At 46.3% G+C, this 26,236-nt stretch overlaps 1 protein-coding gene across 2 annotated transcripts in view; it reads left to right on the plus strand.

The window, feature by feature from the left end:
* DNAH10 (dynein axonemal heavy chain 10) overlaps nt 1-26,236 on the plus strand; it is a 132,636-nt gene that overhangs the window by 19,089 nt on the left and 87,311 nt on the right. The window contains exons 10-25 of one of the 2 annotated variants that reach the window (XM_040620022.1): nt 451-641; nt 1,975-2,173; nt 4,484-4,678; nt 7,288-7,458; nt 9,439-9,615; nt 10,408-10,533; nt 11,313-11,485; nt 12,037-12,188; nt 13,941-14,105; nt 14,962-15,169; nt 17,300-17,456; nt 20,155-20,631; nt 20,743-20,901; nt 22,168-22,284; nt 22,367-22,469; nt 22,959-23,137. In XM_040620022.1, coding sequence (XP_040475956.1) covers nt 451-641; nt 1,975-2,173; nt 4,484-4,678; nt 7,288-7,458; nt 9,439-9,615; nt 10,408-10,533; nt 11,313-11,485; nt 12,037-12,188; nt 13,941-14,105; nt 14,962-15,169; nt 17,300-17,456; nt 20,155-20,631; nt 20,743-20,901; nt 22,168-22,284; nt 22,367-22,469; nt 22,959-23,137 — 2,949 coding nt within the window. The remainder of the gene's footprint in view (nt 1-450; nt 642-1,974; nt 2,174-4,483; nt 4,679-7,287; nt 7,459-9,438; nt 9,616-10,407; nt 10,534-11,312; nt 11,486-12,036; nt 12,189-13,940; nt 14,106-14,961; nt 15,170-17,299; nt 17,457-20,154; nt 20,632-20,742; nt 20,902-22,167; nt 22,285-22,366; nt 22,470-22,958; nt 23,138-26,236) is intronic. The other variant, XM_040620023.1, reaches the window with a different exon arrangement.

Consider the following 26,236-nt stretch of genomic DNA (forward strand, 5'->3'; position numbering starts at 1 on the left):
CCGTCTGCCATATTCTACTGGCTGAAGAAGTAACAGTGTGTGTAGATTTGAGGGGTGGAGAGGATGACGCCGTCTCTTAATGGCGAGGGGGGCACAGGGTGTTGTGGCTGCATTTGGGAAATACAATCTGCCGCGTATACTACGCACCGGGTGTGTGCGTGTGTTCAGTAGACACACCTGTGTGGTGGTTCTTGTTCGCACGCTCTGTATCTCGGTATCTACTCACATACTCCCACTTCTGCAAATTGGTTTATTTACTTTCACTGTCCGTCTTCTCTCTCTTTCCACGTCCGTGCATCCAGACCTATTTCAGACTTTCGGTGGTGAAACACTCCCCCCGTATTAAGTGTACTTGCCTTTTGAGCTAGGAAGAGGGGCGCTTCCTGGTTACGTGTTGCTTTAGCGAGCTGCTTGACCCCACGGCTGAGGTTGCTTGCTCTCTCCGGTTAGAACATCACGCATGGGTCCAGCTTCCACGTCGTCTTGGAGACCATCCCCTCCATGATGAGTGCCCTGAAGATGGTGTGGATCATCTCCCGACACTACAACAAAGACGAGAGGATGATCCCGCTCATGGAGCGGATCGCCTGGGAAATTGCCGAGCGAGTCTGCAAAGTGGTCAACCTGCGGACTTTGTTCAAGTAAGAAGGGATCACGCTGTGTTCTTCCTGAGATCTTAAACAGCTTCTGGGGCGCCCGGGTGGCTCAGCCAGTGAAGCGTCCGACTCTTGATCTCAGCTCAGGTCTTGATCTCGAGGTCGTGAGTTTGAGCCCCATGTTGGGCTCCATGCTGGGCGTGGCACTTACTTAAAAAAAAAAATCTTAAACAGCTTTATTGCAACATGATTCACACCCCGTACGATTCACCCACTTAGAATGTACAATTCAGCGGCTCTTCAGTGGTATTCAGAGTCATGTGTCCATCTCCATAATCGATGGTAGAATATTCTTTTCCAGTTAGAGAAGAAACCCCATGCTCTGTAGCTGTCCCCTCCAGCCTCCCCGACCCACCTAGCCCTGGGCAGCCATGGATCTACTTTGCACTTCGATGGATTTGCCTCTTCGTACAGATGGAGTCCTCCAGCCTGGGGTCTTTTACGACTGGCTCCTTTCACTCAGCGCCACGTTTTCAAAGTTCATCGGTGTTGGAATGGGTGTAGGCGCTTCCTTCCTCCTTATGGCCAAATAATACCCCGTTGTGGGGATACATAGGTTATTTTAATTTTTTAAAAAAGATTTACTTAGTGGATTTTAGAGGGAGTGCGTGCACAAATGGGGGAGGGGCAGAGGGAGAGAGAATCTCCTGCAGACTCCCTGCTGCGCGTGGAGCCTGACGCAGGGCTCGATCCCAGGATCCTGAGATCAGGACCTGAGCCAAAACCAAAAGTCAGACACGACTGAGACACTCAGGCGTTCCATGGGTTATTCTGTTTTAATCAGGACTGTCTTCCTTAGTTATCCTGGGAGAGACTAAGTCCCACGGTCAGAAGGAAACTTACTTCGGGACCCCAGGCCCCTGAGGTGGGAGAGCCTCTGGGATCAAATGTTGAAGGAGGTGCAGATCTTCACTTTCTAAAAAAGTCTATACAGGTGAAAGAGGTACAAAAACCTTGGTATTATCTTCTCACTCGGTGTTGCAGCCTCCACAGTGGCCCTCTGGCCGGGGGCCCAAGGCCGCCTGCTCCCCTACCGGCTCAGACGGAAGGCTCCCCAGGGGAACCGCAGCTCTGCGTGCTGGGCGTGCAGCCCGGGTGCGGCTGGCAATCCCCGACCTTGCGGGTGTGTGAGGGCATCACGCCTTGCAAACGGGGGCAGAGCAGCAGCTCGCCCGGTGAGCTTTCCCCACCAGGCTGTGAGATCAGGGAGGCCCTGCTCCTTGGTGAGAGTTCTCCCGTTAGAAGCCTCTTGGGGTGTGTAGCTCGGACCCACCGCAGCTCCGCCTTCCCCTATCGAGGCCTTTCTTTTTCTTCACAGAGAAAATCGAGCCAGCGCCCAGCACAAAACCTCAGAGGCCAGGAACACCCTCCACATGTGGAAAAAGGCCTATTTCGACACCAGGGCCAAGATCGAGGCTTCGGGGAGAGGAGCTCGGTGGGAGTTTGACCGAAAGAGGCTGTTTGAGAGAACAGATTACATGGCCTCCATCTGCCAGGATCTCTGCGACATTTTGCAGGTGGGGAGGCTGTCGTAGGTTTCCCTGCTGCACGTGAAGCTGGTTGGAGTTGGGACTTACACGATGGAGAGCAGTTTGGCTTTTTGACGGCACATTCTCTGTGTCGGGGGAGGCCAGGAGACAGACGGTGTCTGGCAGGGGAAGCACTTGCCAGAGCATTCAGAATGTACCAGAATATACCAGACCTCTCACACCTTTTCCTTGTCTTCTGCGACACCCCTCCTTCACCCTGATTTTGGCTGTCCTTTGACCTATGGCCATTCCTTCTGAGTGTCTTTTGCAAAAATCCTCTTCCTCTGTCTTCCCGTTAAATGTGGGAATTTCTCAGAGTCCCGTCCAAGACGTCTCTCTTGACTCTCTCCTGAAGCCACATCATGCCTGCCCATTGCTTCCGCTGCGACCCAGCCACCAGTGACTCCCCATTTATCCAATCCCTCTCTCTCCTCAATGTAGAAGGGTTTAGTGGCTGATTGGATGAATGAGCCACAGTCCTTTGTCTCATGAAGGTCCATCCATTCATTCCTTCTTAGTATTTGTTGAGAACTCGTTTGTGCCAGGCACCTGTGCTTGTCACTAGAGAAACTGTGGGAGCAAATCCAGGGCCGGCCACCTAACCCACAGGGCCCAGTGCGAACAGACGTGGGACCCCTTGTTCAAAAAGCAGGAAAAAAAATGCTATTAAAAACATCAAAATATAAAGCTCTTTCCTTTCTTCTGACCTCTTTCGCCTCAGCAGGCTTTAGTTTTTGTTTGCCACGACTGTAGCAAAGTAAAGAGAGTATAGGAAATTAAACATTTAAATTATTCCGTGAATTTTACCGTTCATCCTTAAATTGTGCAGCGTTGGCTTAAAATGCAAGTACAATAGTTGGTACGTGGCGTCGCCAGAGGGACACAGTTCGCGCTTTGTCGCTTGGATGCGCAGGTGCACGTCATTGCTGCCGGAGCAGCGGGAACACCGCACACAACTAAGCTGCCTTTCTCTCCCTTCTTGATGCGCGCACGCTCTGCGGGCTTCTCTCCTGCTTGCTTGCTGACGAGCGGTGAGGGGCTGGGAGGGAAAGGAGAGGCCTTTGCTGTCCCTGCTGTTTGTTTTGTGTCATCATTTCACGGTGCGTAGCTGGCGAACACGGGGAAGTTACAGGAGCTGGAAGCCATAGTGTCAGTTTCCTGTTCAGGCGTGTTTCTCAGAACAGTTTGTAGCCTCTTGTGTCTGAAGCAAAGTCTGGTTTGAAAGGAGAACGTGGTCTCGTGGAGCAGCTAATGTCCTCGTGTACTTGTTGATGCAACACGCTTGCTTGTCCTGACTGCGAATGTCCCCAAACTGCCGTGCGCGGTGGGCCCACCAGAATCCTGTGCTCGTGGGTATCACACGCTCTGTGGCAAGGAGCAGAGGACACGCAGATCCCAGTTACCTGCTCATAGGTGTGCACGACTGTCCCATTGGGCTTCATTTACAAAACACATGTGCAAAGATAAAATTATGAAGAATTTCAAGAAGGTTAATTGCAGAGCCTTACACCCAACATGGGGCCCTTCTGCGCCTGGAGCCCTGTGCGCCTGCCTGGGTCTCACGCCCGTGAAGCTGGCCCTGGCGAGCACGTCCCTAGCCCGTGGCTCCATGGAGCTTACAGTCTGGTAGAAGACAGATGGTAGACCTAACAATCCTACAGATAGACAGCTGCAGCTGAAGTCACTGCTCTGAAGAGCACAGTCGAGGAGGCTCTGGAAGCGCGTGCGGGGCCTGACCTGTTCTAAGGGGCTGCACGTGACAACGTGATTGTCAGTGATGAGTAGTAGCTACGGAGGCAGTTTGAACTGCAAGTACCAAAGCCCTGTGACGGGAAGGAACATGGGACTGAAAGAGGGCCAGGCCGGCTGCACGGAGGCGGGGCGTGGGGTGCCATATGGGAAGGGGTTACAGGAGAACAGGCAGACTATGCAAAGTGTGTCAGGATGTCTGGATCTTGTCCTACCTGCAGTGGGCATACTACCAGAGGTCTCAGACTGGGAGGAAGTTGCCTGTGTGACATAATTAAAAAAAAAAAAAAGATTATTTTAGAGAGAAAGTGCGTGGGGGAGGGGCAGAAGGAGAGATTCTCCAACAGTCTCCCTGGTGAGTGCAGAGCCTGACTCGGGGCTCGATCCCATGACCCCAAGATCACACCCTGAGCCAAAATTAAGAGATTCCAACCGATGAAGCCGCCCAGGCTGAGTGTTGCCCTCAGGCAGACCTAGATGCAACCCATTTGTAGTTACAACATTCATGAGAAAACCAGATAACAACTGCCTTGTGTTTTATTTGGGCAGGTTATGGAGGAATTTTACAATATATTTGGTCCTGAACTAAAGGCAGTGACGGGGGATCCCAAGCGCATCGATGATGTCCTGTGCAGGGTGGACAGCCTGGTCACCCCCATGGAAAACCTGGCCTTTGATCCCTTCAGCATCAAGTCTTCCCAGTACTGGAAATATGTGATGGATGACTTCAAGATTGAAGTTCTGGCAAGTAACACATTGATCAGTTTAATCTTGGAAGCGGATACCATGTTTTCTCCATGTTAAATTAGTTATTTAGTTATGCTTATAATTTTTTTGAAGTCACAAAAATTAATACCTGCTTATAAAAAAAAACCCCTGAAAACAAAACAAAAAAACCAAACAGAAACAATATGGAGGAGTATAAGGTAGAAGTGAACGTTCCTTCATCTTCTTTGTCCCCATTTCTATCCCTAGGTAGAATAAGGTTAAATCAAGCTGGACACAGTAGCATTTCTACAAAGGTGGGTTGGGTGTATAACTGGAGAGGACATAGGAGGGTGACTAATGAGACTTGATTTAGTAGACAGTAGGGAGCCACTAAAGGGTGTTGACCAATGGGGTGAGGTAATCAGAATAATGGTTGAGGATAGTTCTGGTCACAGCATAGGCTGATTGGGCTGGGGTATGACAGGAGGTGGGGAGATAATACGGGAGGTTGTAGCTTGGAGTGTGGGGGAGGCAGAGCTGTCAAAGGCTGTACCTGAGAATACAGTTTCACTCCACGCGGCATGATAGGATGGTGGATGGTTCATCATGCATAGCTTTCCGGCATCATGTGGGAAGTAATCAGTAGCGTTCCCATTTATAACCCCAGAGCATCTTTTTATATGGACAACCCCAGACAGTTCTTCTTGAGTTATCTAAACACTTCCATTTAAAAAAATTTTTTTGTTTGAGAGAGAGAAAGAGAGAACACGAGCAGGGGGACGGGAAGAGGGAGAGGAAGCCAGAGAATCCCCAGGCAGATTCCCTACTGAGCATGGAGCCTAATGTGGAGCTTGATCTCAGGACCCTGAAATCATGACCTGAGCTGAAATCAAGAGTTGGCCGCTCAACCGACTGAGCCAACCAGGGGCCCCCAAACATTTCCATTGTAATTATGTCCAGTTTATCCTCAGCTTCTATTTTAAGTGTTATTAATTTTTAAATTGAACTTTTTATTAAATCACTTTGTCAAGTAATACTAAAAGGCTACTAATAAGAAAAAGCAGCCCCATGCTTAACCCCTCTCCATTCCCATTCTTTCTGTCATTTTTCATAATTCTAGATTTTTGTTGTTTACCTTCCTATTTCCTTAAAAATATGTCAATGTGGTTACTTTCTGATTTATCAAATTTAATCAGTTTTAGACACCTATTAACTTTTCAGAGTAGATATAGACTTGCCTGTCTTATTCCTGCCCCTATCCCTCTTTGCCTCTGTGTCATCTAATGTAGTTTTATCATAACTTTTGGGTAAATTAATGGTAGTGTTTACCTCTTATGTCTGTGCAAATATTGTTCACTGCCAAGCCAAGAAGCGCATCATTACCACACCACGTTTCTGGTACGACCCTTCATTTTTCCTGAAGTTAATCATTGCTTTTATTTTTATTTGCCTGGCTATTTACATAGTTATTTTTTTCCCAACTTCTCTAACATCTCTGTCACTTATCTAATGGGTTCCATCTGCTCAAAAATATCAGTGCTATTATTTTCCTGGAGGCGTTTGTCCCAGAGCTCGCTCTCTTTCTGCTTCTAGTCTAGATTGTTTGCTCTTTAGACTTATTGCAAAGTAGTCATCCTAGGACTTATGTTTTCTGATCTGTGTTGGATCCTGTTTTCTAGGTTTTGCATCTTCCTCTTTCCCTGTGGCTCTTCGTTTTGCTGGAGCACATTTTTTAGGAGCTTCCTAAGTTTTCAATGGACATATATTTTTTGAGTCTTGTATGTGTGAATTCTAAAATCTAGTTATAGAATTTAAGGTTGAAATAAATTTTTCAGAAATTTGATGGTATTCATTGATTTCTAGCTTTCAGTGTTAGAACTATGATGTCATTTTTTTTTTTTTCGAGAGAGTGCGCACAAAGTTGGGGGGCAGGGAGAGGGAGAGAGAGAATCTTAAGCAGGCTTCATGCCCTGTGGAACCCAATGTGGGACTCAATCACATGACCCTGAGATCATGACCTGGGCCAAAATCAAGAGTCAGACGTTTAACTGAGCCACCCCGGCTCCCCTGAACTCTGATGTCATTCTGATTTAGAACCAACCTTCTACTCTTTTTAGGGTAGGGCAGGATGAGGGTATAGAGGAAGCATAGTGGCCTGGCTGTGCAGGGTAGAGAAGGGATCGTGCGTCTGCCTCTCACCCTCCTGGTGCCTGGTGTCACCAAATGTTCAGCCTCCTGGAATTTTCATGGGGAGGAAATAGGTTCCCACCTGCTCCCCCGTTACCAGCATCAGGCTGTAATTCTCTGCCTTCTGTAAAGTGATTTATTTCCGTCTGCCTAAAACTCCTGAACTATCTTTTCTTGCTGTTGTGTCCTCTCCCCTTTTCTTTGTTTATATAAGTTAACACTTAAAAAAATTTCCTTTCGACCATTTTGAACTGAGTGAGGGGAGGGATCAGAGCCAATGCAGCCAGCCTGTTTTTAACTGGACACCAGCTTCCACTAACGCACAACGGAAATCCATCTCAAGTCACGAGTTTGTGTTTCGCTCCTTTCTTGCCACTTTGTTTTTGCAGGATAGTTACAGGGACACGAAGGCTGGGTTTGTTTGTGGCTTTTTTTCGACTTTTTTTTTTTTTTGGCAGGTTATTGAGAAAGAAGCAAAAAAAATTATTGATGAATCTTTTAAGACGCTTCGATCAGCTGAAGCAGCATTTGACATGCTTTTAAAATTTAAGCATATTCGTTCACGGGAAGCTATCAATCGACAAATGATGATGAAATTTAATGATATCCTTGCACAGTATTGCAAAGAGGTAATTGATCTATGGATGCTGTAGCAGTAAGAGACATTTGGCAAAATGTGAAGAGTCGAATCACGCTCTCTCTCCCTCATCCAAATTCAGGGAAACTGGAATTTCCCCAAATATGTGTGTCGCATGCCACGGGTAACCAACACAAAGTGCGTTTGTTTAGTGAGGAAATTCAGTAAGAATTTATCAAGTACAATGTTCTATAGCTCACGTTGTGATGGGCTCTGTATGAATTAGTAGTAGTAAGAGCCACATTACTCATCACAGAAAGTCCTAGCTAACTCTCTGTGTATTTATGTATTCAGAAAAATGTCTCTGGTGCTCACGTATTCCAAGTATGGGGTTTGGCACAAAACACAGATTCTGGCTTCGAAGAAGTCCGTGTCTAGTGGGAGAAACAGACCAAAAAAAAAAAAGCTTATTTTATTCAGAGGATAAAGGATTTTACTCAGTTGATAAACTGAGAATATGTGATCTCCTCAGTTGGTATGACGTAAAGGGATTAAGTGATCTCTCAATGTGTAGCTTCCTCTTGCTGCTGGAAAAAGGTACTACAAACTTTGTGACTTCAGACCACACAGATTTGTTATCTTATGTACTATTTTGAAGGTCAGGAGTCTGCTGTTTTCTCATTGGGTTGAAATCTAAGTGTCAGCAACGCTGTCTTCCTTTCTGGACTCTCTAGGGAGAATTGATTTCCTTGTTCTTCTCCCCCCACGCCCAGCTTTTAGAGCATTCATGCCCCCTTCCATCTTCAAAGCCAGCAATGCCTAGTCCCATGACCATCGCTCTGACCCTCTCCACTGCCTCCTGCTTCCTCTCTTAAGGGCCCTTGTGATTGCTTCGGGCCCACCCAGCTAATCCAGGGTCATCGTCCTCTTGTAAGGTCAGCTGCTTGGCAGCCCTGATTCCCCTTTGTCATGTGATGTAACATTTCCACAGATTCTGGGGATGAGGACCGTTATTGCGGGGCTCTTATTCTGTTTCCCACATCAAATTACCCACATGAGAGGGTGGGGCTGCTGCTTTTAAAACGCAGGTCCAGACCATGTGGTCCAGAAATTCCATTCTGGGCATAGACCCTAACGAAGTGGACACAGAGTCTTGAAGAGGTATTTGCACACCCGTGTTCATAGCAGCAGTATTCACACAGGCCAAAGTGTGCAAACGACCCACGTATCTATTGATAGAGGAGTGTATACACAAAGTGTGGTCACTCCATGCAATAGAATATGACTCAGCCTTAAAAAGGAAGGACGTTCTGACACCTGCTGCCACATGGACGAGCCCGAAGGCATTCTGGTAGGTGAGACAGCCGGTCAGAGCACCCCAGCTACTCTGATACCACCTACATGAGCTACTTAGTGGGGTCGAACTCAGGAGACAGAAGGCAGAGTGGTGAGTGCGGGGGGTCGGGGAGGAAGATGGGGAGTTAGTGTTGCAGGGGACAGAGTCACAGGTTGGGAAGGATGAAACAGTTGTGGAGACGGATGGTGGGGGTGGTTGTACGACAGTGTGAATGTGCTTCATGCCACTGAAATGCACTTAAAGATGGCAAATTTTATGCTATGCATATTTTAACATAATTTTAAAAAGTTACATAAATATAAAATCTCAGTGGTGCATGTGTACGCATGCACACACGCACACACACGCACACAGACACGCACACACACACACACAATGCAGGCCTGGCCACTGGTCGTGCCTAGAACAGATCTCAAAATGTCTAATACGTCGGTGAGATGATTGTACATAGTTTGTAGTAATAAGGCAATTTGGAGCACTGTGTACATTAAACCAAAGAAAAAAAACTGGGGTGTAAGAAAAAATAGTAGATATTAAGTAGCCAAGAGCATGGTTCTGTATCTCGTTCGATTTCTGACATTCCAGGGTTTGTTGCTTTAAAGACACAAACCCCAAGTTCAGTCTTGGCTCACAGGCTGAGGCGTTCCACTTAGAGCACCTTCGATTGCCTTTCAGATCGACATAATTAACCAACTCTTTGTTCAGAACCTGGACAACCCGACCCTGTACAAGAATCACCCCCCGGTAGCAGGTGCGATCTACTGGGAGCGCTCCCTGTTCTTCCGGATCAAGCACACCATCCTCCGATTTCAGGAAGTGGAGGGGATCCTGGACAGCGACCGCGGAAGGGAAGTACGTGCTTTGGCTGGAGTTGTCCCCTTGTTCATTTCCGAGACCACGTAGAGCAGCCCGCGGGAGGAGCGTATCCATGCCTGCAACTTAGAAGGTCTTTCCCGTGGTCCCTGATTGCGGGCTCAGGTTTAAAACTACCTTTTGTGTTCTTTATCTTTGGCATCTTAATACATATGACCTCTTCCAGGTGGCAAGCCGTGTGGGCTTCTGCCTGAACTTCAGCTTCTCTGGAGGGGACCATCTTTCTGATAATACTGCCCCTCCCCCACCCATGGGTTTTTGTACATTATATCACCGGGGTGGACAAACCTTTTGTTTAAAGGTTCGGAGAGCAAATGTTTAGCAGTTTGCGGGTGGTACTGTCTCTGTCCCAACTACCAACGCTGCCGTGCTCTAGAGAGAAAGTAGTCAGAGCGTGACAATGAACAGGCGTGGCTGCGTTCTCATCAAACTTCGTTTACCAAGGCTGAAATTCTAATTTCATGTACTTTGCCCATGTCACAAAGCACTGCCATTCTTTTCGGTTTCCTGCTAATCATTTAAAAATGTAAAAGCTGTTCTTAGCTCTCGGGCTGCACCAAAGACAGCCCACGGGCGGGTCTGCTGATCTCTGCTAGCTGGTGTGGATTTCCAGCCATATCATCTTAAACACGCCCTCCAAAATTTGTGAAAATCTGTATGCTTCCTTTTGCAAAATGTGCTCACAGATCATTTTTTAAAAAGAGAATGGGAGGGGGGAAGAGAAATGTTATTTGCAAAGGCAAACTGACCGTTGCCTGAATTCTTTGACAGGTAAAACAAAAGTACTTGGAAGTGGCTAGGGCAATGAAGGACTATGAGGATAGGAAGTACGAGCAGTGGAGAGAGGCCACAGAGCTGATCCTGCCGACTCTTATGAAGAAGAGTCTGCTTACTAAGGTGTGTATTTCCAGATCCTTGCCCAGGTTAGGGCGGTCAGGGTAGATGACGGCGTCTGCCATTTTCTTGAGGTTTGATGTGTTGACCCGCTTGCCGTTGATAGGTATTTCCAAAATCAAAGGCAAAGAAGGGCCGAGGCTGACAGGGGAGGAGACGGAGGCAGCATCATGTCATGGCTAGGAAACGCGCCGGAATCCGGCGGCCCTGCTGACTCTGTGGGCAAGCGGCTAAACTCTGAGCCTCAGTTTCCCCATTTGTAAAATGAGTCCGATCAGATGACGTCAACACACAAAGTACTAGTTGAACCATCTATGGAATAGCTGGCAGTTGACCTTCAGAAAAATGCCATTTCCCGCGATTCACCCTTGTCCACGGCACTTGGGCTATACAGAGCCTGATAAACAGCAAATGTTCAATAAAGAAATCCTTGCAGTGGGGGTGGGGGGAGGAGAGACCTGGGCGTGGGGGCTTTAGAACTGTGGTCTCTGAAATCCTGCAACAGGGACCAGAATGAGTGCAGAGGGCCAGATGGGCCCAGTAAGGAAGCCAGAATTCTGGTTATGTGCAATTGACGAATTTGGGAAAGGAAGCGACTAAATCGAACTCTTTAAGCGCTGTTCACTGAACAAAGTATGTATTGGAGCTAGCTCCAGCCAGCTTTCCAGTCTGGCCCCATCCAGGGCCCTACGTTGATCTTTTTTAAATGTACATGTACCCTGGGTTGTACCGGCTGCTGCTTGGACCGTCCTTGTCAAGCTTGTGAGACATCTCTTCCACAGACTTCTCCCATTGCTGACGAGGTGGCCAACTCTGACAAGGGGGCTGTGTTTGCAATCAACTTTCCACCTGCTCTCAAGGAGATTATTATCGAAACAAAGTACTTGGAACAGCTAGGATTCTCTGTCCCCGAATTGGCAAGAAATGTTGCTCTCCAGGAGGACAAATTTCTTAGGTAAAAAGATTCTTCTCTTCAATCAACAGCAAACTTTTTGATCTTGGGACCCCTTTATACATTCTTAAAAACTCATGTTAACCCGACCCCTCCTGCCTTTTTTTTTTTTTGCATTTTATAACCACCAGGATTAGAAATTAAAATTAAGCAATGTTTAAATTATGTATTCATCCCAAACCCATTACACGTTAATGTAAATAACAGTTTCTAATGAAAAGTAGCTGATACTTTCCAAAATAGAAAGTTAGTGGGAAGACTGGCATTGTTTTCAGTTTCTGCGAGTCTTTCAATTAAAGAGTTAGCCTGGGGAGGCCTGGGTGGCTCAGTCAGTTAAGTGTCCGACTCTTGGTCTCTGCTCGGGTCTTGATCTCGGGGGTCGTGAGTTCGGGCCCTATGTTGGACTCCATGCTGGGCAGGGAGTCTGCTTAAAAAAAGAAAGAAAGACAAAGCTTTAGCCTGATTAGTGGTCTTTTGTAATATATCTAAAAAGTTAAGCTTTTTATGAGCTCCTTTGCGCGTCCTCATATCAGTGACTTTCCTGTGATGTGCAGGCATACGGAAGGAATACAGCGTATGTTGGATCATTATCACATGCTCATAGGAACGCTAAATGAGGCAGAGTCTCTTCTTCTCGACGATCATTCCCAGGAATTAATAAGAGTGTTTAGGTCTGGATATAAGAGGCTAAACTGGAACTCACTAGGTAACATAATTCATCTGCCTATTTATTGCTTTTTAGACTTTGGGATGCAAAAATAATTTTTTTAGATTTAGTTGAATCATAATTTATGTATGCAGATGTCGCTAACACCTGAGTTTTGAACATTAATCATTTATACTTGGTGGAACTTAGAATTAATCTCAAGGCTTTAGCTGGGACTGAAGACGAGATGGGATGCCATTTGGACAGTCTCCTGACACAGCCCTTTCTCCTCCAAAAATAAAGTAACTCCTCCTCCTTGACTATGGATGTCCAATTGCTTCATCATTTATTGAAAAGGCTTTTTCCATTAGATTGAGTTTGCATCTTTGTAAAAAACTAGCTGGGCATATTTGCATGGGTCTGTTTCTGGGTTCTTTATTCTTTTCCATTGATCTATGTGTCTGTTCCTCCGCCAGTACCACAGTCTTGATTACTGTAACTATATGGTAAATCTTGAAATTGGCTAGATTGATTCTTCCCATTTTTTTTTTCTTAAGCAAATTATTTTGGCTGTTCTAGTTCCTTTGCTTTTCCATATGAATTTTAGAAAATTTTGTCTATATCTACCAAAAAAATGCTTGCTGGGATTTTGATGGGAATTATGTTAGCTCTGTATATCAACTTAAGGAAAATTGATATCTGTACTATGTTGAGCTTTGCAATCCATGAGCATGGTATATCTTTCCATTTTATTTAGATCTCTGGTTTCTTTCATTAGCACTGTGTAGTTTTCAACATACAAGTTTTGTACATTTTTTGTTATATTTATGCTGAAGTGTGTTGTTGAGTGGTTGTAAATGATATTATGTTTTTAATTTTGGTGTCTACATGTTTGTTGCTAGTTTATAGAGGTACAATTAATTTTTTGTATGTAATCCCTTCTACCTCCATGGCCTTTTCTGATACTACCATGGCAGGCCCGAGGGGCAGAGGGATTGGGGTGCTTCATCACAGTATTACAGAGGTGGAAGGCTAGGCCGCCCAAATGGCCCTTCCTGGCAAGGGTTTGGGTGGGGTCACAGTTTTTTCTATGGTGCTTGACTAGAGTAGAGCAGTTACTGTGTAAAATTTTCTGTCTTGTCGGGATGTCCCTTTCCTGGTCCTTTGGCTAGAGAGAGCAGGCTTTTTGGGGGCTTTGGCATTTATGGGTTGCTGGTTTCTTAAGCTCTAGGTCTGAGATATAGAAGGAAAAGGAACCTGGGGATCTCATTCTTTGGGTCCCAAGGTCCCTAGCTGGTGGGCTTCTCTCCACTTTTTTAGAGTCTTATTCTGTTTTATAGGTAATGTGCAGGGTTCTTAACTGTGTTTAGTGGGAGGAATAAGGAAAAGCATGTCTACTCCTTCTTGGAAGTAGAAGTTCCCTCTATTTTATTTTTATTTTTTTAAAATATTTATTTGACAGAGCACAAGCAGGGGGAGCAGCAGACAGAGGGAGAGGGAGAAACAAGCTCTCTGCTGAGCAGGGAGCCTGATGCAGGGCTTGATCCCAGAACCCTGGGATCATGGCCTGAGCCGAAGGTGGACACTTAACCGACTGAGCCACCCAGGCGCTCCTGGTTGATTCTGAGAACAGGGCTCCTTGTCCTAGTCCCCAAGGGTGCTAAGTGGATGTTTGCTACCACAAAGAACCAAGGGGATGAGATGAGCAGGGTCTTTCCTGGGATGCTAGTATTAACCTTCCAGATGTTGGTGGGCAGGTTATGGAAAGAGTTGAAAGCCAAATATCTTTTTTTTTTCTCTTTTTTTCCAAAGGTATTGCTGACTACATAACTCGTTGCAAACAGGCCATTGGGAAATTTGAGTCCCTTGTCCACCAGATTCATAAGAATGCAGATGACATTTCTAATAGGCTTACATTAATAGAGTCTATAAATCTCTTTAAATATCCAGCACCTAAAAGTGAGGAAGATCTCCCAGGTAGATATGATTTCTTGTTTCTTTGATTACAGAAGAAATGAGAAAAACCTGTTGGTTATGATTGCACACATGCTCACACACACGCATGTATTCCACGAACAGGTTAAAACCATTCCTAAAGATTTCCATCATTTACTTGAAAGGATCACGAGTAAGTCTTGCTTTTTGCCATGTTTTATGTATTGCTTAGACAGTTTTACAAATTTCTGAGTCTGTAAAAATCAGTAGTACTTTTGTCAATAACTTTGTAACAGTAAAATAGATTGTGTTTTTTTGGTTTTGTTTTTAAAGATTTTATTTATTTGACAGAGACAGCCAGCGAGAGAGGGAACACAAGCAGGGGGAGTGGGCGAGGAAGAAGCAGACTCCCAGCGGAGGAGCCTGATGTGGGGCTCGATCCCAGAACGCTGGGATCACCCCCTGAGCCGAAGGCAATGCTTAACGACTGCGCCACCGAGGCGCCCCTAGTTTTTTTATGGGCTCACATTTACTTGTTTAAACATGATATTTTAAGTGGTCTTAGTCTAGTCAAAAAGCAATTTAAGAAAAGATTGTCCAAAAATATAAAAGTCTTTTTTTTTTTTGTATGTGGTATGCCTTGGCGTGCACAATGGGCGTTCCCATGTTGTTATTGAATATTTAACAATATTCCCATATTGTTATTATGTCCCATGCACATGTTATTCCCATGTTTTTTGCTTACGGCATGTCTTAGCTCTTGGTATTGACTTATTTTCTGCTTTCAATCTAGGTTAGAGGCTGGTTTTGTATTTCTAAGAGATACAGCTAGTGTTTAGACTGCTTTGCGAGTGATGTCCTTTCCTGCATTCCTGAAGAATGGTGTCTCCCTCTACAGGTGTGAAGGAATTCTTTGAGCACATCGAACGAGAAAGGGCCAAAGATGTGGATCACATGGTCAGGTGGTATCTTACCATTGGGCCTCTACTGACCAAAGTCGAGGGTCTGGTCATCCACACCAACACAGGCAAGGCTCCCAAGCTGGCCTCCTATTACGAATACTGGGAACGTAAAATTTATGAGGTCTTGACAAAGCTCATCCTGAAGTAAGTTAATCTTGCTGCTTGTTTTAAAGACAGGGTGCTAGATTAAACTAGTTTGCATATATGAATAAAGAGAGGGTCACAAAATGCAGAATAGAAATCATTTGGACGGTAAGTCTGCTTTCTGGTTGAAGGGTACTCACAGGATGGAAGGATGACTTTCCAGTTTGGCTCACATTCTTGTTAGGCCCCTCAACATTCAGAAAAGGAAATGATCCCTCTCCCCGCTTCAACTATCCAAAAGACATACGTGTGTCTGTGTTTGGCTGGTAACAGAGAATTTGTCACTCAGTATTACCTGAATCCTAGGCGATGCCCTCCCCTGTATTGAGAGAGGCTGAACTGAAGGACGTAGGACCCATTTACTCTCCCCGATGGTCTGCAGTAGATCCCTGGCTGGCATGGGCATCACATATGTGTTGAATGCCTGTTACGTGGGCCAGCCTCACAACCGACAAGGCTCCCCCCTCCCTCCCAGAGTTCTCAGTCCACAGCCCAGCACCTCCGCTAGACCAGCTGAAAGCTGACTGCCTGGGCTTTGTTGCATTGACTTAGTATCATTTTAGGAAACCAGCCTAAGAACTTCATCACTGGGACTATTACCTCCATATTGTCAAGGGTGGTGGTCATTTCATCAGGCAACCCCTTTTTTGTGAAGAACCCCAGAAGAAATTTCTCTAGTGTCCCTTCTGATCTTAGCCTCCTGAAAAAGTAGTTTTCTTTTTCTCTGTCACTTTTTTGTTGTTTTGTTTTTAAATAGTGTGGATACTATGAATTGTTGACTTCATAGCTTTCCCTTTTCTCCTTGGCTGCCGGTAAACTCAGAACCAAATTTGTAGCCTAAATGCAGGAAGTGTGTAGGTATTTATTTTCATTGTCTCATTCTTGACTCTACGTATATACATTTAAATCTATCATGTATGGGAGCTTACTCTGCACCAGGCTCATGTTACACTCTTTACAGTCTCATCCCCATTTTTCAGACACAGACTGTTGGGAGAATAAGTGATTCGCCCAAGGCCACACACACATCTAAGAAGAAGGGCTAGGATGTGAACCTGGGCCAGTTACCACTTCATTAAACATCTGTGATTAGTGTCTCCTTTCTCTATTTTACCCCACTGATTTTAGGGTCTCTTACTGCAGTTATTTTTGTGAGCTGCTAAAATCTACTTTGAAACAAGACATTAGTAAATAACCACCTTTGGTTGTCTTGCTTCCTGGACCCAGTTTGACAAATTTCACTAAGTTGATCCTTTACAAAAATCTGTTTTTCTACACATGTCATTTTTTAAATTTTTGCTTCCAACTTAGATTCCTGCAGCAGCCCCTTACATAGGGCACCTCCTGTAGTGTTTCCCTTTCTAATATGCTGTGTGTCCGTCCGTCTGTCCATCCATCCATCCTTTCATCTATCCATCCACTCATCCATCCATCCACTCATCCGTCCATCCATCCACCCACCCGTCCGTCCGTCTGTCCACCCACTTGTCCATCCGCTCATCCATCCATCCATCCATCCATCCATCCATCCATCCATCCATCCACTCATTCGTTCATTCACAGGTTTCTTAGAGCCTGCCTGTGCCAGGCACTGGACCAGATAGGGCCCCTGTCCTTCTGGAGCTCCTCCATCCTCATAGGAGAGATACAAAACGCAAGGGACCAGACCTAACCAAGATGATTACTGTGAAAGAAATAAGGCTGAATAGTGTTTCCGGGAGAAAACGGAGCAGCTCTTGTGGCTGGGTGGTCAAGAAAGGCCTCCAGGGGCCACGTTTGAGCTGAGTCCTGAAGACCAGGAGCAAGCTCCAAGAGCGAGGGCTCTCTGGGGGAAGACAAAGCCAGTGTGAGGACTGTTTTTCCTGGAACAGGTGGAACAGCTTCTGCAAGACATCACTGTTATTTAAGTGTCTTCCGACTAATAGGTATTCACTTTCCAAAAGTAGAACTGAGCTATTGAAAAACAGGCCCAAGCGGGGGCGCGTGACAACTCAGCGTGCGCTGTCATTGCGACACTGCATGTGTTCCTCCTCACGGCGGGTTCCATGTGTGACTTGTGGCGCTGGCTGCCTCTGTCGGGTGCCGGATGTGCTCCACTGAGCCCTGGTCTCTTTTACGAACCCCTCATAGGAATTTGCGGTCTTTTAATTCTCTGATCCTTGGAAATGTCCCTTTGTTCCAAACGGACACCATTCTGACGGCTCCTGAGATCATCTTTCATCCCAATGCGAGTGAGATCAACAAACTGTGCGTCCACTGTGTCCGAAATTGCGTGGACATCACCAAGGTAAGGGCAGAGCTGTCTGTGTGGGCTCACAGGGGCTCGTCGCCACTGACGGCTGGCCTGCAGCTTTGGGAAGCAAGTTGCCGAGGCCGTGGAGAACCCCGGCTCCACGCTCCTCGTCCAGACTGCTGCAGTCCTTCCTGGCTCCTCCTCTGGACCACTAGAGCCCAGAGCGTCCCGGCTTGATCCCAGCTCCGTGTCTCCTCTCCATGCAATCACCCCCAGTCCCATGATTGTAACGCCACCCCTCTGGAGACGACCGCCCCCTCCAGCCTCAGCCCGGACCTCTCTGCTGCACACTACGCTCTTCGCGTCTCCTGCCTCGTGGGTGTGTCCTCTCCCACCTCAGTCTTGGCCTGTCCAAGGTGGAGTTCTTGACTTCCCATCTTGCACCCTGATCCTGCCCCAGGTTTTCCTCCTGCAGGATACTGGCACCAACCCCAACCCAATCGCATGAGCTGGAAACCTAGGAGCCAGGCTTGACTCCTCTGTTTCCTCCCATCCACCCCTACCCCGCCGCTCGGAGGCCTGGTTGGCTCCCATGCCTCATCCCACGCTTGGACGACTACAGTAGCTCCACAGTCCGTTCTCCACCATGGCCGGGGCCGGGGGGCGGGGCAGAGTTATCTTTTTAAAATACGAGTCATTTCACGTCACATCTCTTTCTACAAAAACCCCCAATGACTTCACATTGCATTAGAACGTAAGCCGAACTCCTTACCGTGGTCATAATCCAGCACCTGCCTTTTTTTTTTTTTTTTAGATTTATTAATTTAGAGAGCACATGCGTGTGAGCAGGGGAAGGGCAGAGAGAGAGAATCTTAAGCAGACTCCCCACTGAGCTCGATCTCATGACCCTGAGATCATGATCTGCGTAGAAATCAAGAGTCGGATGCTCAATCACCTGAGCCACCCAGGCGCCCCCCCCCCCGCCTTTCTGGTCCCCGTTGCTCCCTGTCATGCTCCAACTCAGTGTGGCCTAATTACCCTCTCTCGGAGCTTCAGGGTTCCCGTTTCATGACTGAAAGCAAAATAAGCAAAAGTGTTTCACTAGGAGCTTAGCGACTCTTTGTTAAGTGGAGATGGTGATACGATCTGCCTTCCAGAGCTTTCCGTGGGATTACAGTTTGTAATGTGTGCAGAGCGCTTAGCATGGTGATGGCAGTTCGTGGATCCGAACGAACATTGCCTGAGGGCCAGTGATAGCAGTCCGGTTGGTACTTCACTTTATTCCCGTTTTACAGACGGCGAGGAGCTATGTGTAACACACCCATGCTTCGCTGTCCTGAACCACGCTTGATGAAAGGAACAGGGAATCTTTTTTTCTGAAAGATTTTATTTATTTATTTGAAAGCGAGAGCCCAAGCAGGTGGAGTGAGAGAGGCAGAAGCAGACTCCCTGCCGAGCAGGGAGCCCGATGTGGGGCTCGATCCTGGGACCCTGGGATCGTGACCTGAGCTGAAGGCAGACGTTAAACCGACTGAGCCACCTAGGCGCCGCTCCAGGAGGAAGGAATCTTGACTGTGCAGCAGGGGGTGTCAAATTCACAGATTTGTTCTGGGACCCTGGGGAGTTCGTTTTCCTGACTTAAGTGTTTCCATCTATAAAATGGAAACTGATGTTCAGGAAGTGGATGGCTATTATTTTGAAAGTCGGCTTTTTTTTTTTTTTTCATAATAAGCCACTTTAAGTCTTAGTGGCTTAAAATAATAACTATTTTGTTCATGGTTCTGTGGACTGGGCTCTGAGAGGTTCTTCAGGTCCTGGCCGTGCTCAGTCACATGTCCGATGATCGGCAGGCTGCTGGCGGGGGCACCATGGTTCTGCGAGTGGCTTGCCATCATCTAAGCTAGTTCAAGCACCTTCATCTGCTGGTTGCACGGTTTTGAGAGCATGAGAGGGGAAGCTGCTGGGCCACAGCTGCCACAACACCACGTCTGCCCCTCTCCGTTGGTCAAGTCAAGTCACAGGCTAGTGCAGGGTGGGAAAATAGACCCCCCCATCATAGTTTTGCCAATAGACTCATCCCTTGATGGGAGGAACAAAGGATTGTAGTTATTTTTGCAATCTAGCACAATTTATTAATAAAATGATTTCAGGAGTAGAATTCAGTGGTTCATCACTTACGTACAACACCCATCTGGATGTCGTCTTTGTCTATTCGTGTCTTTCCCCGATTTCTTAACTGGGTTATTTTTTGGGTGTTGAATTTGATAAGTTCTTTATAGATTTTGGATACTAGCCCTTTATTAGATATGTCATTTGCAAATATCTTCTTCCATTCCATAGGGAAACCAGTATTGCTCTGTATGTTAGCTAACTAAAATTTAAATAAAAAATGTTAAAAAGTCAAACTCATAAAGGCAGAGAGCAGAATAGGGGTTGCCAGGGGCTGGGGGATGGGAGAAATGGGGAGTAACTAGTTGGTAATTTAGTGGTAATGAGAAACTTCTAGAATGAGGTCATCGTGAGGGTTGTGCAGCACTGTGAACGTACTTAGTGTAACTGAATCGTGAATATTTTAAATGGCCCAAGTGGCAAATTTTATGTCATGTATTTTTTACCACGGTAAAAATGTGAAGGGGAAAACATAATGAAGTGATTTCCATCATTAGCAAGACTTATTCCTGAACGTGAATATATAGATGGGAAGCAAAATAAATACCGAAGTGCTGTCTTTTCCCGATTCTTCTTTTGCCAGCATTTTGTTCGATGGATGAATGGCAGCTGCATCGAATGCCCTCCACAGAAGGGGGAGGAGGAAGAACTCGTTATAATCAGCTTTTACAATGATATTTCCCTGAACCCTCAGATAACTGAACAAGCGGTTATGATCCCCCAAAACGTCCACAGGATTCTGATTAGTCTCATGAAGTACCTGCAAAAATGGAAAAGGTATCGCCCCCTGTGGAAACTGGACAAAGCCATCGTGTTGGAGAAGTTCGCCGCCAAGAGACCTCCCTGCGTGGCGTATGATGAGAAGCTGCAGTTCTATTCCAAGATAGCCCAGGACGTCCTGCACCACCCTTTAATCAAGGATGAGCACTGCATCAGGCTCCAGCTAGGGCCTCTGGCAAACACGGTGCAGGAAAATGCCAAGTCCTGGGTGACCTCACTTGGAAAGCTGCTCAATGAGTCAGCAAAGGAGGAGCTCCACACCCTGTGCGAGGAGATGGAGGTAGTGGAACGCTGGGTTCAATCAAACTGCCTCTCCTGAAAGTTGGTCTTCGTTTGGGACTGGTTTTTTCCCCCCTAGGTTTATGTAGTCTCCTTCGACCTTCTTTTCTAGAGCCTGGCCAAGAGCCTGAAGAAGAGCCCCAGTACCCTTGAGGACCTCAAGTTTGTCCTTGCAACCATTGCCGAAATCAGAAGTAAATCTCTGGTCATGGAACTGAGATACAGGGACGTCCAGGAGCGGTACCGCACCATGGCCAAGTATAAAGTCTTTGTGAGTACGCCATTTCCTTAAGCGTTTCACAGCTGGGGTGACTTCTCAGACCCTTTCCAGAAATTCTTCTCCAATATGACTTTAAGTAATGACATTTAAATGTAAAGCAACCCCACAGTTATTTAGCTTAACGAAAACAGAGATTATTTCTTGATCTTGCATGGCTCAAATAGTATTTTTCATAGATTGATCTGTAAATCTAAGTGCACACCATGTCGATTCTCCCTCCTCTTTTCTTTTCTTTTCTTTTCTTTTCTTTTCTTTTCTTTTCTTGGTGTTAACTTCCTTTCATAAATAAAAGGCTTTGCAAAAATGGTAAGGAGGAGAGTCAGAGAGAGGGAGAGGGATAAAATGATAAAAATGGGTAGAGGATAATAATTATCTTTATTTGGGGTCATTCAGGGTGGTTTCAATGATCTTTGGAAGTCTGAGGAGGAGTTTGAGGGGGTGTGGCATCTCCGTGACACTGTGTGCAAAATTTTGCATGCTGTGCTTCACATATACTCAAAAAGAATCAGCTGGAAAAACAGACTAGGAAGAAGCAGCAAATAACTGTTATAAGTCTGCATTTGCACAAAACTTGTATTTCAGCGTTTATGTTGCTTGACTGCTTTGAACACCTAGAGATCCTCTCCTCAGAAAAATGCACAGTATGCAAAATTCATATTTTTATGATTAAAATAAAGGTTCTCAATGTTGTCTTTCCTTTATTGAGTAGAATTATTTAAAGTTCTGTGTCTTAGAACTCCATTATGGTCTGCTTATATCGTCTGTGTGTCTCTTGGTTTCCTTCAAGTCCTTTTGCTCTTTGCCTACCTGTTATTTCTGATTGAGTCCTGGACATTGGACATAATAAATTTCTAGAGAGAATTGGAGTCTCCAGACGTTGTTATAGTTCGTCAGAGGAGATCTGTTTTTGCTTCTGACAGTGCAGCTGGATGCATCAGCAAGCTAAGATAACCTTGTTTTAATTAGAGTTTACGTTGATTTGAAGATGGGTTTTAGTTTATGAAGGGCTTATCTCCCTTGGTTATCTCTTTATGTATTATCTACTTATTTTTAAACATGATTTTATCCTGATGTTGTTTACATTATAAATATATAATTTTTTTCTAATTCAAGCAGTTTCCTTGTGTGTTCAAATGACCTAGACTGCTTTTACCAGAACCAGAAATCCCTGGGAAGTAGCTTTGACCAGAATTTCCGTTCCAAGTTGCAGACCATTTATTGTTTGTTCTGTTTTAAAAAAAAAAATTTTTTTATTAGCCTTCTGATGCCGAGAAAGAACTGGTTGACAACATTGAAAACATGTGGTCAAATCTGTTTAACGAATCAGTGAATGTGGAGCATGCTCTTGGGGGCATCAAGAGAACTTTCACAGAGGTACGTTCTAAATTTTTTACTTTCTGAGTAAAGCTATTGACATATCTATTGGGATAAATTAATGCAATCCTGCCCTTCTCAGATTACTCGCGGTGAAATATCAAACTACAGACAGCAGATAGAAGATTTTGCAAAGCGTTTTTATCGTGAAGGCCCTGGTTCTGTTGGTGATGACCTTGATAAAGGTAAGAATATTCCCTTTGCACTTACGAGGTACTTGAATACGTTTTGCTTAAGAATTTTTTGGGACGATGGCATGGAGCAGTGGTTTTTAACCTTGCCTGTACCCTGGGCTCACCTGAGGATCCCCAAAGCCCACGGATGCCTGGCGCCCAGACCCGAACAGTCTGATTCCGTTGTTTTGGAGGGTGGTCCAGATGCCAAAATGTTTAAAGCTCCCCTGGGGATTCCAGTGCGCAGCCCAGGCTGAGCCCACTTAGAGGGATAAATGTGAAGGAGACAGAATTTCTAACTGGAGGATTTTGCATGCGTACCTGGCCCTCTGGTTTCTGTTAGAATGGCGGAGAGAGAAAGTTGTAATTCCAAACGTGTCTTCCCCGATGGCTTCTGTGGATGGAATGATAGTTGGTGCATTCGCCTGTGATTTCTTACTCCATTTTGTGTACCTTTTATTTTTACGCACTCGTTGATCTATGTTTTTACTTATTCACCAGGACTAGAACTTTTAGCCACTTTTGAAAAAGAGCTCACGAGACATGAAAAGAACCGTCAGGAGTTGGCTAATGCTGAGAAACTTTTTGATCTTCCAATTACAATGTACCCAGATCTGCTCAAAGTGCAGAAGGAAATGAACGGGCTGAGGAATATTTACGAGCTCTATGAAGGATTAAAGGTAAGCGTCTAGGCTCAGACTCCGCCTCACGGAAGGCAGTGTGGGACCCGACCTGGCCCAGCGGACAGTGAGGCCACCACGATGAAGAGCCGGGGGCCAATTTCGTAGAAGCTCTCACGTTGGCTCTTGGGAAAAAGGGATGGGGAACAACTGCCAAAGGATCTAGGATTTCCATTTGGGGAGAAAGTTGTGGAACTAGATGGCGGTGATGATTGCACAACATGGTGAATATACTCGATATTGCTGAATCGTACATGTGAAAGTGATTAAAATGGGAAATGTCATGTGTATTTTACCACAATAACGAAAAAGAACACTCTCTTCGGTGGGTGGGGCTTGGTTAAGGAGTGGGGTGAGCCATTTAGTTGGGGCGCCTGGCTGGCTCAGTCAGTTAAGCGTCTGCCTTTGGCTTAGGTTGTGATCCCAGGGTCCCAGAATCAAGCCCCGTGTTGGGCTCCCTACTCAGCCTTCTCCTTCTAGCCCTCTCTCATGTGTGCGCGCTCGCTCTCTCTCGCTCACTCTCAAATCAGTAAAACTCTTTGAAAAAAAAAAAGTAGCAACTATCCTGACATTTGGATGCCGTCTTGCATATATGTTCTCCATGCAAATTCATGGCATTCATTTATTCATCCTCCATCTATTCACTCCACTCTGTACAGCCTAGCACTGTGCTGGTTGGAAAGTAGGGTCTGGAAAGTGTGGCATCTGCCCAATCTGTTTCTGCCCCCTTGGGCCCCCCAGAGAGTTTGGTTCTCCCAAGAAACAGAACCAATAGGCACCAAATCTATCATGCTCTCTCTCTCTCTCTCTCTCTCTACTCTCTCCTCTCTGTTATAAACTCTGTGCCCAACGTGGGGCTCGAAGTCACAACTCCAAGATCAAGAGTCGCGTACTCTACCAACTGAGCCAGCCAGGCGCCCCACCGAATAGATTTGTTATGAGGAATCGGCTCATACGGTTATGGAGACCGGAAGTCCCAAGATGTGGGGTTGGCAAGCTGGAGACCCAGGAGAGCTGACGGGGTAGCTCCGGCTCAGTCTGAGCTCGAAGGCAGAAGACTGACGTCCCAGCCTGATGACAGTCAGGCAGAGTTCTCTTACTCAGGCTCCTTCCGTTCGGTCTTTCAGTGGATTGGATGAGGCCCACCCTCAGTGGGGAGGAAAATCTGTACGCAGGCTACTGATTCCCATGTTAAATCTCACCCAGAAACACCCTGGGAAACACTGTCTGGAAGATTTTTAACCAAATATCTGGGCACCTGTGGCTCGGCCAAGTTCACACATAAAATTAACCGTCACACTGACCCAAGAACAAAACACCATACTGCTCTGATGTGTAGTAGGAATACAGCAGACAGCACCGTGGGACCCAGGGGAAGAAGGCGGCGGCTCAGGGAGGTGGCGTTTGAGCAAGGCTCTGAACCAGGAGCAGGTTTTTTCTTGGTGCGGTCATTGGATTTAGGGCCCGTCCTACTCCAGCATGACCTCCTCTTAATGAATTCCATCTGCAAAGGCCTGATCTCCAGAGAAAGTCACATTCTGAGATTCCAGGGGGATGTGAGTTCTTGTGGGGGGACAGTCTTCAGCCCGGTACAGCCGGGAATGGGGTACATGGAGGAGAACAGGAGCTGAGCTTGGAGCACTCTATTGTCAAATGCCACAAGAAGATATCCCAAAAGGAAAGGAGAATGAGGAGGGGCCACGGTAGTAGAGGAAGACCGATGAATAGAATGTCTTGGAAGCCAAGTGAAAAAAGCCTTTCCAGGGGGTGGGGCTGTCCAACGGCCCCACGTGCTGCATCAGATCAGGTAAGGGGGGGTGTGGAATTGAGCGCCGAATTTCACATCATGGAGGCCACCGTGATCTTGGAAACATTTCGATGGATTGGTAGCCGTGGAAGCCTGATTAGAGTGAGTCCAAGGTATTTGCCCCAAAGAAAAGAAAGCACAGGTCCCTACAAAGACTTTTACATCAGTGTTCAGAGCCGTTTTATTTGTAATAGCCCAAGCCTGGAGACAACCCCGATATCCACCAAGTGAATGGGTAAGTACGCCGTGCCACGTGCGTCCCATGGAACGTGAGGAGGTAGTAGCAAGGATTCAACTGTGATGTACTAGGGTAACAATGTGGGTGGGTCGCGGAATCATCTTGCTGAGATACCAAAGAGCACATCCTGTATGATTCCATCTGGATAAAATTCTAGAACACGCCAATGAATTCATCATGGCGGAAAGCAAGGCAGTGTATCTGGGGGTGGGAGGGGGGGTTACAGAGAGGCAGGAGGAGACTTTTGAGAGCTATGAACGAGTTTGCGATCTCGGCTGCGGTGATGGTCCCATGGGGGTGCACACATGCCCAAACTCAGCAAATTGTGCATCTAAATATGTCCCGTTGTGTACGCCAGTTAATCCCCAATCAAGATGAAAAAAGACAGAATGGGAAGAGAGGAATCAGAAACCCCAAATCTAGACAGCTTTCCCAATGTGTTTTGTTGCAAAGGGAAGCAGAGGAATGAGCGGTTCGGTGGAAGGGATGTGGGGTCAGTATAATTTTTTTAAGATGGGAGAAATAACAGCGGGAATCGTGTAGTGGTGGGAATGATCCAGTAAGGAGGAAACACGGTGAGAGGAGACTTGCTTGAGTGAAGTCTGTTGTCCTTGAGTCAGAGGGAAAGGATGGGGTCAGCATGTGGCCTCGGGGTGGTAGGGTCATATGGGGAAGGCAGAGCATATGTGCAGATGTGCTTCTAGTGGGAGACATTGAACAGTCTGTTCTGATTGCTTCAGGGAGGAGTGTAGCAAGATTGTCAGCAGAGAGGACAGTGGGCGGGGGGGCGGGGTGGCTCTTTGAGGATAATGAAGCAGGGGTGCGGTGGTGGTGTGGGAAAGAATGGGGCAGCAGCTGGGCCCCGAGGGAAAGCAGTATTAGGGCCCTGAATTTAGACCGACGCCAGTGAACGAGGTCGAGTGTCCTCAGCCATCATGGTTGGCTACCCAGGTGTAGGCGTTGAGCACTGAACAAATTGTCAAGGAGTGGATTTAACCACAGTTGGGGTTTTTCAAACGTAACTGTGAGAGAGGGGAGGGGCACAGAGGGTGGA

This window comes from Ursus maritimus, unplaced genomic scaffold, assembly GCF_017311325.1.
Source record: "Ursus maritimus isolate PB19 unplaced genomic scaffold, ASM1731132v1 scaffold_33, whole genome shotgun sequence".
Classification (NCBI taxonomy): Eukaryota; Metazoa; Chordata; class Mammalia; order Carnivora; family Ursidae; genus Ursus; species Ursus maritimus.